The 17,111-nt window shown below is 39.9% G+C and overlaps 1 protein-coding gene across 2 annotated transcripts in view; it reads right to left on the reverse strand.

Annotated features, from left to right (window-relative positions):
- PTH2R (parathyroid hormone 2 receptor) overlaps window positions 1-17,111 on the reverse strand; it is a 477,959-nt gene that overhangs the window by 23,523 nt on the left and 437,325 nt on the right. For both annotated transcript variants that reach the window (XM_089672855.1, XM_089672846.1), the window contains exons 9-10: window positions 8,128-8,194; window positions 4,527-4,621 (exon numbers count right to left, since the gene is read on the reverse strand). In XM_089672855.1, coding sequence (XP_089528981.1) covers window positions 4,527-4,621; window positions 8,128-8,194 — 162 coding nt within the window. The remainder of the gene's footprint in view (window positions 1-4,526; window positions 4,622-8,127; window positions 8,195-17,111) is intronic.

Raw genomic sequence — 17,111 nt, forward strand, 5'->3', positions numbered from 1 at the left:
GGTACTTGGGAATCAGGTCGGTGAGGTAGTTAGGGGCAGTGTTGTGAATGGCTTTATAGGTCAGAGTGAGCAGTTTGAATTTAATGCGTTGGGCAATGGGGAGCCAGTGGAGGGAGAGGCAGAGGGGGGTGGCAGAGGTGGAGCGGCTGGTGAGGTGGATGAGTCTGGCAGCTGAGTTCAGGATGGTCTGAAGCGGGGAGAGTTTGCACTGGGGTAGGCCGATGAGGAGGGAGTTGCAGTAGTCAAGGCGTGAGATAATCAGGGAGTGAACGAGTAGTTTAGTGGTGTCTGGGGTAAGGAAGGAGCGTATTTTGGCGATGTTGCGAAGGTGGAGCCTGCATGTATTTGTGAGTGATTTGACATGAGGTTGGAAGGAAAGGTTTGAGTCCAGAATGACGCCAAGGACCTTGGCTTGCTGGGCGGGATTGATGGTGGTGTTGTTGGTAGTGATGGAAAGGATGGGGGGGGGCACGGGAAGGGGGAAAGACAAGAAGCTCAGTTTTGGAGAGGTTGAGTTTGAGGAAATGGAGCGACATCCAGTCAGAGATGTCGTTTAGGAGGTGAGTGATGCGGGCGGAGAATGTGGGGGTGAGGTGAGGGGTGGATAGGTAGATTTGAGTATCATCAGCATAGAGGTGGTAGTTGAAGCCGTGGGAGTGTATGAGTTTGCCAAGGGAGGAGGTGTAGATGGAGAAGAGAAGGGGTCCAAGGACAGAGCCCTGGGGGACCCCAACAGAGAGGGGGAGGGAAGAGGAGGTGGCGCCGTTGTAGGAAACGCTGAAGGAGCGTTGGGATAGATAGGACGAGAACCAAGAGAGAGCGGTGTCTCTGATGCCAAGGGAGAGTAGTTTATTAAGGAGGAGGGGGTGGTCGACTGTGTCAAAAGCCGCAGAGAGGTCTAGGAGGAGGAGGACAGAGTAGTCGCCTTTGGCTTTGGCGGTTAGTAGATCGTTGGTGATTTTGAGGAGGGCAGTTTCGGTGGAGTGTAGGGGACGGAAGCCGGACTGTAGTGGGTCAAGGAGGTTGTTGTCAGTTAGGTGGGCGCTTAGGCGATCGTAGACCAAGCGCTCAAGGAGCTTGGACATGAGTGGCAGCAGGGAAATTGGTCTGAGGTTGTTGAGGTCAGTGGGGTCCAGGGAGGGCTTTTTGAGTATGGGGGTGATGTGCGCATGTTTTAGGGGGGAGGGGAAGACGCCAGTAGCGAGGGAGAGATTGAAGATGTGGGTAAGGGAGCGGATGAGGGAAGAGGGGGGTGACCGGAGGAGTTGAGTTTATGGAAACTATGTGCTGTCAAGGCACTTTATTCATTCACAGATCACTGTGAATGAATTATGCGGCTGTGTGAGCACAGCACCACACAGCCACGCCAATTTTAAATGTGAAAGCAGCTGCAGGGAAGAGGAACATCTGCTCATTGTCACAGGGAAGGGGAGAGAGGAGTTAGCTTGAACATGTTGCAGGTGTAACATGTGCAAAAGGAGAGCCTTTTTGGAGGGGTGAGAGGCAGGAATAGAGGCAGGGGAGAAGGGAGGTAGGGCTGGATGAAGGGTGTCTGAAGAAGGATCAAAGGGATCAAACTATACCTTTCAAACAAGTGTGACCGATTGGGTTACACATTAGAGGTGGAAAATCTTAGGTACATTAGAAGTTGCACCTCAGATGTGTGTCTCAGATGTAATTTAACGAGGGAGACTAAGCAAAAGAAAATTGTGCATAACCATGATTTTCAGGGATATAAAGCTTCAAGTCTGTAACCACCTCTAGCAAGCCTGGAAGTTGTGATTTGTTTTGTAGTCTGATAATATTTAATATCGCAGTTTGAAGTAAGTGTATAAGAGTTGGGGAACTAGGACAAGGACCTAGTGGCGAATTTAAGATATAAGGCAGAAAATGTGATTCCAATAGGAGTGAATTAATTTACAATTCCAAAATATACGGGATAGTTAGCCTGTATCACCACAAATTCTATAGCATTGTAAAAGAAGGAGATCCCTTTTGTTTTATAGAGAGGATTGGTAAAGAACTGAAAGATGAAGATGTTAATCACCATCTCAGGTACAATAGTCTCATAATGTACCAGGTTTTGTATTCTAATATGCAGGTAAAAATCAGTGGCTAGTATACCACTATATAACGTTGTAAGGTAAAAGTGTCTTGTGAGAAGATGTGCTGAAATCTAATATTACCAAGTATCTTCCAAAGCTGAAGGTATAAATCTATGTAAAGTGGAGAATTAATTCAGGCCTTACGGGATGCTTGAGTAGCAGGAATGTTGAAGGTCAGTGTGAATGGCAACAATAACAACAATAGCTATGATAAAAAGTTGGAGGTGCATTCTAGTAAAAGAAGAGATTCCGTAAGAGAGCAGAGTGTATTATGCATACGTCTCTAAAACAGGGTTTCTCAACCAGGGTTCCATGGAACCCTAAGGTTCCTCAGGAGGTTGCTAGGGGTTTCTTGAGCAATGAACAATGTCTGCCTCTCATATAAGTTGCCACTGAAACCAATGATCTTTTTATCTATCTGTAAAGAGAATTTTTCCCAAGGATCATCACACAAATGTATCAGGAGTTGTAGATAAAGTAACTTTTAGCAAGGGTTCCCTGAGACTGGATAGTTTATTCAAGGGTGCCTCTATGTTGAAAAGGTTGAGAAAGGCTGCTCTAGAATAACAGTGGCAACCTCAGGGGTCCAGATACCCTAAATATTCATGTTTCATCCCTATGTTATCCCTTGTTAAAAGCCCTTTGTACACTGCAAAAATATATTGATAATAGTGGAGTAACAGTAGTTCTAAACAGGTATAGGAGTTTGAAGAGCTTGTGGGCTTTTAGGCTGTTTAATACTTGAGATAATATTTATAGGAATTTCTTGCAAAGTAGGTCATATAGCTGATGGATGTGATGGATGGCAATTGAATTCCAAGCCATTTTTTGCATTGAGTTCCCCTCAAAATCTACCCAGTACACCTTTATTAAAAAAAAATGACAAACTAAAAAAAACACATAGACTCCATAGGAATCAAATTCATGTTCCACAATGTAATTCTAACATAAATCATATTGTCCAGCAGCATGGATATATTGTCAATTACAATGAGTGCTGACCAACAACATGCACCACAGTGATAACCTCCCAGTGTAAGTGACAGTCCCCTGCCTGGCCGCTGAATGTCAAAAAACTGGCATGTGATCCCAGGTGATGTCATTGAGCAGATATGGTCATGGCCCTTATTTGCTCTATAACATCACCTGGTAAGCCTGCCGACTTGTTTACAATTTGAAAACAAGCTGGCTTCTAATCAACTGCAGTCATTGCTCAGTGTATTCTGACAGTGGCGGTTGCTGTGGTCAGAATACAATGTCCCTGGGGGAGATATTCCTTCCACCACCTCACTTGTGTGGATGGAGAAATCTGTTAGCTTTTTTTTTTTTCATCTAGCCAACTGGCTGAAAAAAAATGTAACTGTGTATAGCCAGCCTTACATCCTGCATATTTGCTGACCACATGTGACTGTAAGAAATCCTACATTTCACTTGTCTCCTTGTACCATCCAGTCTGATGCTCTAAGGACTATGACTGACCAGACAATATATCACTGAGTGTCTTCTCCCTCATTACTTAGTTGTCTACCTATAAAGAAAATGTTTAAATTCTTTGCTTCCCCCTATTGCTAACCTTTTATTTCATTATGAGTTGTTGATGTGTTGAGACTAAAAGGTTTATTTACTAAAGGCAAATAGGCTGTTCACTTTGCAGGGGAAATTGCAATTTTCAAAGGAATTTGACCTGAGGTTAGTAAATATGGTGACAATTCACTTTCCAAAAAATACCTAATCATGTGCAAAAAAAAGGTATTTTTGCTTGCACATGATTGAAAGTCAACAGATTTTCACTTCATTCACTTCTTCCTTGTGCAGCTGCAACCTTAAATTTTTACGATTACATACATGTGTTTTGAACAGAGTAAATGCAGCACTACAATAGAAAATAAAAGAAGTATAAAAAAAAAACTGTTGGCATTGATTGAAAATAGCTTGACAATGGTAAATGTTTAAAAAAACAGTCTGTGTGGCTTTCACTGAGCAATCACTGGTGGTGAATTAGTCTCTTCTGCACCAGAAAGACTCATCTAAAATTAGGCTTGGTTCACAAAACTGCATACTGTGAAGCATGCATGAGTGATTTCAGAGGGCTGCTCAAGAAATGTGGAAAAGAAGTCCCTGACTATTTTCCAGGATCGTGCCACACTGAAATACATTGTGCTGCAGCACCATACATTTTGGAGCGTGAAAAAAACACACATTATCATATGCATGGGGTGTGCCAATAATATTAACAATTAGGCATCTCCTAAATGGCAACACGTTTCTGTGCATGTCAGGAAAGCATATGATTGTGCGCCCATTCCCGACCTGCATTAGTGTTAACCTACCCTTAGTGTTTGGTGAATGTCAGGTTCATAGATTTATAAATATGTCCTATAATGTTTATTTGCTTATATAATAACAATGAAATACTCCTACCTGTATTGTTTCCTTGCATCGTAACCAACCGCATTTGATTCCCAAATTTTTGTTGCAAGGACCCGCACTGTGTTCAGGAACAGGATGAAGTTTAGCTGGATAATAGAATATTAATGTGTTTTTAAATAATTTTAAATTCAAATTTAAAAAAAATGACTACACCATAATATACTTCAATAAGGATAAGACTCAGTATCTTAGCTAGGCCACCCCTGTATTGCCGTGCCCTCATCACCCTCCTTGTTTTGTTTTTTTTCTTCTTTTTTTCTTCTTTTATCTCTTTTCTCTTTCTATTCTCCTCTCTAATAAAACTTAACATTAAAAGAGGTATTATGGTACAACATGCATTTAACTTGTCATTGACGACCTGCCTGCCAAGTTTGATAATGGTTGTGTCAACTGTCTGGATCTATCTGCTTAACCTACTGCTTTGTACTTATAGAGGTTAAATTACAAGATTTGTCATTGTATTCATATCTCTGAGTACTGAGTTTAATAAAATACAGTATATAATATATACATATAGGTGTTACTGTTGACACTTTGTGCATCCTGAAAGAAATTTTGCCCAGTCCATTTTTGGGATTTTGCGTGGAATGTGTCAGATTTGGCTTTTTGTTTCTCCACTTTTTGTGTCATACCATTACAAATAAAAGAAATAAACATGAGAATGATTAAAGATATGTATTTGCAACTATTTTCTGGGTGAAGTGGTGCATTATCTGACATAAATTAAAGGGTGCCAATATTTTTGGCCATGACTTTATAGAGTTTATATTATACACTTGGAAGATCCTTGATCGGACTGTCAAAATATGGAGCATTTGTTCTAAAGTCAATTTCATCTGCTTTTTGTATTCCACTTGGTACAAAAAAAAGAAAAATGACTATATTCATCTAAAACTGTGTTTGCTATTAGTAGAGATTTGGGAGAGATACTGTTAGGAGAGGTGGATGTGCTTGCTCTCCCTTTCCTCTTGTGGCTGCTGCTCACAGCATGAGTCACACTCCTATTCAGTCAGTGTCCACTCTGTCATCCCCAATTGGATGCAATCTGCTCTGATTGGCTAGCAATACCACCGTCTGGCGGCATCTTGACTACTAGGCAATGATTGGCCCAAGCTGCCCTGCCTTCACCCCCCTGATTGGCTGTGCTGCTCTGGCACTCTATTTGAGCATCACAAGCCCAGAGCCTGGGGCTTGTGACAGTGTCTGCAACCTAGCTCCCTACCTGTCATGCCCTGCCTGCTGTGTTTCCTGTCATTTGGATTCCATCATTGGCACACCCTTTCTGATTGTCCTGTCACTTCCCTTCTGATTGGATGTGTTACTGTGGCTCTCTATTTGAACATTACAAGTCCAGAGATTTAAAAAAATAAAAGTAATTCAGCTACCACATTAAGGATTGGTAATGTGTAATGTATAACATTTTTGCTTTAGAATTTAGATACACTTTTACCCCCAGGACACACTGATCCCAACTTTGATATTTCAAAGCTGGGATATCATTGCGATTTGAGGTACGATTTGCAAGACATCTGACACAGATGTCTATGTAAATCGCAACAAAAAAAGTGCATGTACTACTTTAGAAATTGGTGTGACTCCGACCAAGTTGGAACCCCACCGATATGACCACTCTAATTGCATACAATAGGGTGTGACTTGGCATGTGATTTTCATGACAAGTCGCACCCTGTGTGAGCATGGAATAAGGCCCCATTCACACCAGTGTGTCACGCTAATATGTGCTTTTTCACATTTTTTGGTGCGTTTCCACATGAAATCATAAGGCAGCCTATTCACTTGAATGGGCTGCCCTATGAGTGACAAACACACCAAAAGATGCTCCCACACCTTTTTGGGTTGCATTCTTTTTATTTTTCTCATGCATTTTGCTCTAGTCCAGAGATTTCCCAGATGATTGTACACATTTTGGCTGTCTAACAAAACATGTAATGTGTGAAGAAAGGTTTTCTGCCTGTAGGAACATTGGCTGGCGGGAGCTCTCCATAGTGCTGAAACTGTGTTTATGGAGTATGGAGCTTTTACTGGTAAGGTAAAACACCATATTATAATACATTAAAAGTCCCAGATGTCATTTTAACAGCCCAGGTTTACTAGCAAAAGCAGCAGGGAGTGTTAGCAACAAATGAGGAACAGGGTGGAACAGATATACCTGAAAATCGTTGTATAGATTTTAGGGCATATCTCCTACAACCAAGGACAAAACAAGTTAAAAGTTAATTTTGGTGTATTTATAACTTTTTATAGAAGGTAGAGATCCTCTTGAGGTGAATCCCCTATTTATTCTACATTATTAGACAATGCTAAATTTTATTCCAGGGATATTGATGGAAAACATGTTCTTTTTAATTTTGTATATACTATTGAAAACTTGGAATCTATGTAAGGGTTTTATGACTGTCTATGACCTTGCAGGGAGATTCACCTATAACAATACTTATAAACAACAATGTTGTTTAGCTTCTGGTAAAAAGCATCTCTAATAATTTAGATTTGCATGCGTTATGAATTCCTTAAATTCCCATGTTCCATAAATTACACAGAGTACTTTATCATATAAAAGCTGCCATCAGAGATCAAAAAGGCCGCAAAAAAACAAGATTACAGTACAAAATAATAGTATTAATTTTTAATAATCAGAACATTACATCAATTTTCAATGCTTTTATGCAAAGTGACTACAATGAAAGTATAAAAACATTAGTAACTCTATCATAAGCAGAGAAAGATTTAAAAGCCTGTTTAAGAGTTATGCATACAAATGAGTCAAAGCATAACAGCTGGCATATGATTAACCCTCTTAGGTACTAAGTCAATATAATTTGAAAAAGATAGTTGGTGCAAGAACTTAAAATCTAATTATGTGCAGCTGCATTTCCAGCCTCCAGCTTGGCCTATAGGGATGATAATAATCTCTAGCTACTTAGAGATTTACCCCAGGGCTATGCTGGGGATTAAAGGAGCTATACAGTCACAGTGCTTATTTTCAGTATAAAGACAATCTTTTACACAAAAAAAAAAAAATCATTCTTAAAAATGTCCTTAATTTATCCCTGTGTCCAAGTTGCTGTGGCTGGTGGTTTGTTCTATTTCTGGTTGTTCAGTATAGCTGCTGGTTTGAACCAGGGTTACTGGTGTGAATAAGCCCCTAAATTGTTTTTAGATCTTCCCTTCATTATGTAAACCAAGACAAATTCTACTTGATGGCAGTAACCCAAATATATCAATAAAATCAAGGTGCTGAGATGACTATCAACAAGTGTTTAAATCTCTCCATAGCACGTGCTTTTTCTTTGTCAGTGACTCAGTAAGCAGCGAATGAAGAAAAACGATGACAGCTGTCAAAAGCATTCTTTTAAAAACAGGTCCATAAAATTTCCCCAAATTTTTACTCAGACAAGTTTCCTTTAAATACATTTTTGTAGCTTTAGTTGTTCCTTTAGAAATATAAAGATAACCATAAACCATGTTGCAAAGGAGCATAACCTATGAAAATACTATTCTATCATAACAAATACACTATTGTAAAACATTATAGTATACAGTATGCATTTTGCAATGAATATAGTCTTACCCCAATTGCGGCTAGTATTGGTGCTTGGTAGATCCATTTTATTTCTCCAGCACTCAGTTCCCAACACCTGTACAAAAATAATAATACTAATAAAAGAAAGAGGAAAAGATATGTACACTTAGCCTTCCAAATCCTTTCTAAGCCATGAAAAACAAAGAATTGTGTTCAAGGTGAGACACTTCAATCCCACATTCTTCTGTTCAAGCCTCTTAAAAGAAGACAGAATTGTGAATGTGTACAATCTTGTGCTCAGAGGATTTTAAACCCCCTGTTAAAGTTAAGGGTTATTACTTCCAGATGGACACAGTTCTTGAAACCAGTAAAATATCAGTTCTGAGGACACTTCCTAGTGACTCCATATGACCGTCCTAACCTAATAGGAGAACCTTTCTGTTTGTTATGTAAAACTGTAAAAATGATTAAAGCTGAAGTGTACATATGACAATTTTTACATTTTCTCAATGAATAAAAATGTTCAGTAATTGACAAGGTGGAGAGGCACATCTCTACTTCATCTTTTCAGAGAGCACTTTGCATTCATTGAAAAGATGTAATATGTGCCTGAATGGCATGAAGTGAGTGACCACCTGTGTTTACTAATCAGTAGGGTTGGTGCTATGCACTGTACCCTAAAGATAGCAGCAATCTCTGTAGTAGCAGTGCTTACCAAAGTGATTTCCAACTTCTACAAAGACCCCACAGGTATGGCAAATATATAGGTATATATTGGACCAATGTAACTATGGTAAAAATTGGCATAACAAGACTTCAGTTTTAAGGATTCAAGGGGGTAAGTGTAGTTCTGGTTCTTAGATAATGATGTGAATAAGTCTGTTAATGTAGTAGGATAAAATAGTGAAGGAAAACATGCATATTTATTTATTTATTTCAGGTACTTATATAGCGCCGTCAATTTTACGCAGCGCTTTACACATATATATTGAACATTCAACTCAGTCCCTAACCCTCAAGGGGTGTACAATCTAAGGTCCCTAACTTACATTCATACACACACTAGGGCCAATTTAGACAGGATCCAATGATCCAAATACATAACCTACCAGCATGTATTTTGACTGTGGAAGGAAACCGGAGCACCTGGAGGAAACCCACGCAAGCACAGGCATATGGATAACTATTGATTGGTTTGATAGATACAAAATGATAACACTGCTGATATATATCATTAAGAAGTTATAAGTCAGTGACCTGAATATAGGGTAAAACATTAATGACTTGGTCTAAGAAGCCTGTCATTATCATTATTATTATTATTATGTTTTCTCCATCATTATTTTTTATCTTCTCTTTTATGTCTTTTTTGTTGCTCCTCATAATTAAGTTATATGGGTAGCACCATTTTGGTACCTGTAAATATATTCATACTTAATGTTAGTTTGGTGAACAGTTTTACAAAGGCATGCCTAAACTGCAAAACAAAAGTGAATTACTGAAGAACTTTACCCTACTTAAAGTTTTGAAAGTTGGTATTGCTACATTTTAGGAGAGTCACTAATCTTCATTTGATTCTTCTGTAATTTTTTATGCCCCAGCTAAAGGAAGAAAAGATACATAATATTCATAGAAATCTGAAGCCAGAGGTTTCTGGGAGGACTGGGGTGCAGAAACTCACTGGGACTGGGTACACAGAACATACAAGGAATGCTGAGGTGCGCAGGAGTCCTGGGGGATGTAGGTATGCTGGAATTTGTTGGAGTGTTCAGTGTGTCTTGGATAGACAAAATACCCATAACCAGTGAATTTCCATAATCTGATATTCAGGTAAGAGTGCCTTGCAGTGCTAAGATCCTGGGATCACTGGTTAATAGGGTGTAAGCCAAACTAGCAGGAGTGCATGGAAACACACAGAGGCACTAGGAGTAGTGACAGAGACACAGGGATCACTAAAAGCAGGCTGAAATACAAAGGGACACAGAGTAGGAAGCTAACTAGAAAAGCACAGAGAAATACGGATCAGTGGAAAAGGCAGGAATGTATGAGAACACAGTAAGAGGCAGACTTGGAGGGCACCAATGCTGGTAATAATTGGCAAGATGGAACACACAGGGAATTATGGTGGTGCAGGAAGGCCTGGAGTTGGTTAAAGGAAAACAGAGGCACAGTTAGGCTGGAGTGTTCAGAGGTCATGTCAGGTGCTGTGGTTCAAGCAGGCAGGAACACACAAAGAGTCACTGGGGATAGACTGGATGACACAATGAAAGTACTAAGGTCATACTGGAAGACACTGGGGGACCACTCTTGGAACAGTGGGGGTACAGAGATCACACTGGAAGGTGCTAGCAAAGTCACTGAGAGCACAGGGGAATAAGCTACAGGAATACCAGTACATTCAGAATTTCTTAGAAAGTCGAGGACACTAGTAAACACTGAGTGGTCAGTGGCTAGAAACACTAGACATTGCTCAAGCAACACCAGAATGAATCAACCCAGCCTAAATAGAAAGGGAGATGACCTGGAAGGGCTGGGAATGGGCATGTACAGTAGCTGACTGACTCAAAAGCAAGTGAATTACAGTATACAGACCTGGCTACCTTGAAGCGGTGCTGTAGGTCTGTACACAGTACAAAGCTGGCAGCCAAAGGGTTAATCTACTGGCTGTTTGGAGGATATTTCAGCCCTCAGAAAGATACTATTTCATATTCTAACAAATTATGTTCTCTATAATACTAATTAAAAGTCTAAGCCACGTCTAACAGAAAACAACATAATTAGATTATGAAAAGTTTCCAAATTTTTATCTGAGAATCAGGTGTTTATAAGAATGAAAAAAAAGCAACAGGGTAAAATATATATAATTTTATACAATTAATATGAAATCAAGTGACAGTCTTTTAACCATCTAGGACATTTTGTACATAATTTCTTACTCCTATGAGTTTCTTACTCGTCTTGGTAACCAAGATGCACATCTTAAAAGATGCTGACAAGGTGTCATATGTACAAACAAGGTATCACTTGAACCAAATATCCATGCCACTAAATGGAAAATAACTTTATTATAAATAATATGACACTACACAATAGCACAACTCCCCACAACTTTGACCAACAAATTAAACACATTTAAAAACATACATAAAAAGCTCCAAAATTAGTATAAATATACCAGTCCCTATATACTATTATCAATCACCAAGGAACTCAAACAGAGCCAAGTTGGCACATACCTGTGAATAAACCATATACTGTACATAATACATATATTATAATTTACCAAATAAACGTACAAATTAATCAGTGCTGGATCATAAAGTATAACATAAGGACTTATGGCAGAGAGTTTACACGTATCATGGCTCTACTTCGATAATGGCAACGTGCAAGTAGGGAACACAGTAGGACCCCCAAAGGTAGTGGGCATCAAGACCATTCTCCCACAAATAAGTCACCCAGAAGTGATGTAATCACCAGTGGACCTGAAAGTGACATCAACAGTGTTATCAATTTAATAAAAAAAATTATATAATTAAAGTGTTGTATCTATCTACATCTTCTGCAGCCTTTCCAGCACACACAGAGATAGTAGAAGAAGGCTGCACAATAAAATCACATGAAAAACTTACAGACTTGACTACTGATGAATTTCATGACAGGCTTCCTCAATTTGATGCAATGGATTATTTAAAATTATAAATACTGCTTATATATGTTATATCCTTGCTCAATTCAATTTGGTATATTTGAAAGTAGCTCAAAAGCTAATACTCCATTCATTAAAGAGTCAGTTCACTCGAAAGTAACATTTTTGATTCATCTTTGGCAAATGCTGAGGAATTAAAGTCTAGCACAGGGTTCCATCCATCCACAATTGAAAAAAAATCCTAAGCATACTTCAGCTAAATCTGATGTCTGGCGACCCTCTGTAGTGCCGCTCCTGTTACTGAATCTACTGCTCCACATGACACCACCACACCAGTAATGAAATCTTCTGGTCAACGTAAAGACCGTCAATGTTCTTAATGCAAAAGTCCATGCCACTAAACAGTGACGTAGACAACAGAAGAATAATCCTCCCACTTTGAAGTCTAGAATCAGGACCCAGAATGGCATGTAACTAAATTAAACTAATTGTTAGAGTGATTAACTAAAAGGGAAGTGGTGGGTATTGTTTGAGGAATAATCTTGCCTGGAATTAAACTTCCTTATGTCTCTTAGGATCTCCAGTGTTGCAATGCCCGCACTTCAGTAGTTCCCAGGTTTAAACCCATGCCAAAGAAATTTCATGTATTTCTTATTATGAAATATGTAACACTAGGAGTGGAACATCCCTTTTGTAGCAGAAAAGTTAGAGACACAAATAATCGAAAACTAAGGCAAAGATATCTCAACATGGAGACATTCAAGAAACTCCTCACCAACCTTTAGCTTAATCTAAAATTGTTGAACAACTGACCCTGAATTCACTTTACTGAACAAATTCAATTAGGTTTATGATTAGATGATTAGTTGCAATGGGTATGGTTAAATGTGTACGTTATTATTTACTTCTTGCATTGTTTTATTAGCTAAGTGCCCTCCAGAGGATTTACCCCCCTTCCTGACCAGGACATTTTTTGTGATATGGTGCTGCATTATTTTAACTAAACAATTATGCGGTCATGCAATGCTGTACATAAATTAAATGTATGTCCTTTTTTTCCCCACAAATAGAGCTTTCTTTTAGTTGTTGATCACCTGTGCGTTTTTTATTTTTTGCGCTATAAGCAAAAAAAGGCCTACAATTGTGAAAAAAACAACAATATTTTCAACTTTTTACTATAAAACATATCCAGTAAAAATGTTTTTAAAAAATCAAATTTTGTCATAAATTTAGGTCAAAATGTATTCTGCTACATGTCCTTGCTAAAACAAATCTCAATATGTGTAAATTAATTGGTTTATGTAAAAGTTATAACATCTACAAATGGCTGTATATATACTGGAATTTTGTTTTTATACCAGTAATGGCGGCGATCAGTGACTTATAGCGGGACTGCAGCGGACATTCTGACACTGGATGGAAACTGATTAACTGCCACTGACATCCCAATGACACCAATACAGTGATCAGTGCTAATAAAAAGCACCGACACTGTACTAAAGACACTGGGCAGGAAGGGGTTAACATTTGGGACAATCAAAGGGTTAACTGTGTGCTGTTTACATAATGTGCTGTGTGTTTTACTAGAGAAACATGCTGCTGTGTATTTCTCTCCTGTGCAGAAAAATAAACAGCAGCATGTTCTTGCTAGCAGGAGAGAGACCAGTGTTGTTTACACACAGGTCTCTCTCCTGCCAGCAAGAACATGCTGCAGGGTGGCGGCGGTGATTGACATCTGTAGTGGAGTAGGTAGGGCAGCACGCGCCCCCCACCCGGAAATGTAAATCAGACATACATATACATGATTTTGCGCAGTTCTGCCGCCCTGTAGCAGTAATTCTACTATTTGGCAGCGAGGAAGCCGTTAAGCATACCAGTATGCCTAAGTAATCATCATCTGTTCTCCTATAGGATATTATTCATTTTCTTTATTTTGTTTTCACAAGTCTATGCTTACATGTGCATTTAGCATACATCTTTCTTTGCCTGTGCACCAGCATCTTTGAAAATGAATAACTTCTGAGAAACTGCAGCTTTAAAGGCTAGAGTGTTAATTGCACTATAGAGAGTAAGTGCATAGTGATCTAAACTCTTTTGAGCTGACATTGCAGTTTAGGTTATAACCTTATTGCAGAGGTTATTGATTTTTTTTTTTATGTTGTGTAATCCATTGTGTTGTAGCTCTTTGAAAGACATTTCCGCATTGTGGGAAAGCATTAAGTATTTTAATCATTTTATGTCTGAATGTCATTTTAAACTAACCACTTCAGCTCCGAAAGATTTTACCCCTTTATGATCAGGCCATTTTTTTGCTATTTGGCACTGCGTTAATTTAACTGCCGATTGTGCGGTCATTCAACACTGTCCACAAACGAAAATTACATCTACATCCGTTCTACCATCACTTTTTTCACACAAATAGAGCTTTCTTTTGGTGGTATTTGATCACTACTGGATTTTTTATTTTTATTATATAACCAAAAAATAGACAGAAAAAACTATATTTTTTACTTTCTGCTATAAAACATATCCAAAAAAAAAATTTTTTTCATAAATTTTGATCAAAATGTATTCTGCTACATATTTTTGATTAAAAAAATCCAATAAGCGTATATTGATTGATTTGTGTGAAAGTTATAGCACCTACAATCTGTGGTATATACTGTATACTAGAATTATTTTTATACTAGTAATGGCGGCGATCAGCGACTTATAACGGGACTGCAGCAGGTAATCTGACACTAACTGATGCTGGGGGAACTGACTGACATGGACATCACCAGTGACATTAATAAAGTGATCAGTGAAAATACTATACACTGTTACTGTGCTAATGACACTGGTTGGGAAAGGGTTAACATCTAGGGCAATCAAGGGGTTAAATAGTACCTATGCTATGTGTAATGTGTGTGTAGCGTGCTGCTTTTAATAACTGATCTAACTAACTGATGCTTTACAGGCATGAGAAACTGTCAGATCGCTCACTTGGTTCAGAGCACAGTGTTGTTTACCAACACAAGAGCTCTGGGCTGTCATTGCACACAGATGATCAGTAGGTCCTGGCCATGAATCATTAGCCAGGACTTACTGAAAGGTTCCTGCTGTGTGTAGAATCACAGCAGGTGCTGGGAGGGGGTGCACGCATGAGGGTGCTCTAAACCCCAGGAGTAGGCGACGATGTACCAGTACGTCACTTTGTCTACAGCCGCCGCTTGTTCACAGTACAGTGCTGGCAGACGCTCAGCAAGAAACCTTTCATGCTTAAAAAGGCAGCTAGCACTGCTTCTCACAGTGAACCATAGAAACATCATTCAGTATGTCGCAGTTCCAAATTCAGTGTTAGAAAAATAAAACCTTCACTTGGGATTCATTTTTAATGTTTTGGGTTTTTTTCTTTAGAGAGAGCAGGGAAGGGTTAGATCCTCTGTTGGGTTTTCAGTGCTTTAGGCTCAATGTACACAGGACGTTTGGAAAACACTTCTGAATGATGTAAACTGACTGCTGGAAAATGTAGGTTAAAAAACATCTGTTTAGCCACGTTTGCATACCTCATTTACACGCGTTTATGAGCGTTTGTGTTTAGAAGAGTTTTTTTAAGATAACCTCAGGAGACCTTCCAAAATGCCCAGAATGCACTGAAAAACAGTACAAAATTAACTATTTCAGACATTTTGAGAGAAATAGAGAACAGAAGCAGAGAGAGCAGTATGTGTTGAGATTACCTGTCTTTTCTGGTTGAATTCACTATGGATCCCATAATGAGCATAATGCAGCACGTTCTACCATTTTTTCCTTCACGCAAAGCCTGGAACTGACTGCGCTGGTGTGCTAGGTCCATTTGAATACATGGAAAACGCTTTGCATGCATTTATGATGATGAAAAAAGGCTCTGGACAGCATTTGGATATGGAACAGTTAAAAAACGCTTCTACCTTCCCGATAGCCCGTGGTACCCGGCAGGGATGCCCGCTCTCCCCAATCCTTTTCATCTTAGTAATTGAACCCCTCACCCTTCTGATAAGAGCCGACCCTGATATACGAGGCTTGGAGTTTGGTGGGTCTCACCACAAACTTTGCCTTTTCGCAGATGATGTACTTCTTTTCCTGACTTTGCCACTCACCTCCACCCCACCTCTACTTCGGCTCCTACACGATTTCGGCACTATCTCAGGTCTTCAAGTCAACCCCCAAAAATCTACAGTCCTGAATATTTCCCTTTCCCCTCAAGAGACTCTCCATCTACAACTAGTTCTTCCCTTTTCGTGGCATTGCCACGCTATCCCATACCTAGGCATTAAGCTGACGGCTTCCATATCTGATCTATACTCCGCTAACTACCTACCTATGCTCGTCCACCTCACTGGTCTAATGCGCAATTGGTCTTCTCTTCCACTGGCGTGGTTGGGTAGAATTGCAGTAGTGCAAATGTCCATCTTACCTAAAATCCTTTATCTTTTCAGAGTTCTCCCCATACCTGTCCCGACTCATTATCTCCGTGCGCTCCAACATCAGGCCCACACATACATCTGGGGATCTGTTCGTCCTCGAGTCCCCCGTTCTTCCATCCACATGCCAAAGTTAAAGGGAGGTCTGGGTCTCCTGGATTTTACAAAATATTTTCAAGCAGCCCACTTGGTGCAACACCCAAAATATCATGCATCTCATGAGATTCCGCAATGGGTGATTTTAAAGTCAGTTGATATTGACCCCCTCTCTTTAGCTAACCTACTTTGGCTTCGTCCTTCTGACCATGGCGCGATCCAGAACCCAGTCACCTCCCACTTTGTAGCACTTTGGGATAGACTCAAATCCTGATACCCCCTTCAATCCCCCCACAATCTCCTTCTCTCTCATCTTTGCAATCCGGCTTTCCCCCCGCTTTGTTTTCCCTGCGCTCCTTCACACTTTGGTCCTCAGCTAACCTCCTTAGAGCCCATCACTTCTTGACAAACTCCGGCGTCAAATCCTTCCCATCTCTTCGGGAATCCCACTCCCTTCCTGCCTCAGAAATCTTCTGTTACCTTCAACTTAAGCACTTTTATTCCCCCCTCTCCACTACCTCATGCTCCGTTAGGTCAACGACCTCCTTTGAAAGCGCTTGCAAGAACGATCCGCACAGACGTGGCCTTATCTCTACTTTTACGCCCTACTCTCGACCTCTGAGTCCTCCCCTAGCCCTTCATATGTCACCAAGTGGCAAAGGGATCTGGGACCCCAGCTGAGTCCAGAGGAATGGGACCCCATATGACAAGCAACTAAATCCTCTTCCCAGAATGTAGTAGCGGTTGAGACAAACTACAAGGTACTATCCCAGTGGTACCTGGTTCCACCTAGGGTCGCTAAATATACTCCGGGATACTCCCCGGACTGCTTTCAAGGCTGT

This window comes from Staurois parvus, unplaced genomic scaffold (genome assembly GCF_062004578.1).
Source record: "Staurois parvus isolate SC_StPar_1 unplaced genomic scaffold, SC_StPar_1.0 ptg000011l, whole genome shotgun sequence".
In the NCBI taxonomy this organism is placed as follows: Eukaryota; Metazoa; Chordata; class Amphibia; order Anura; family Ranidae; genus Staurois; species Staurois parvus.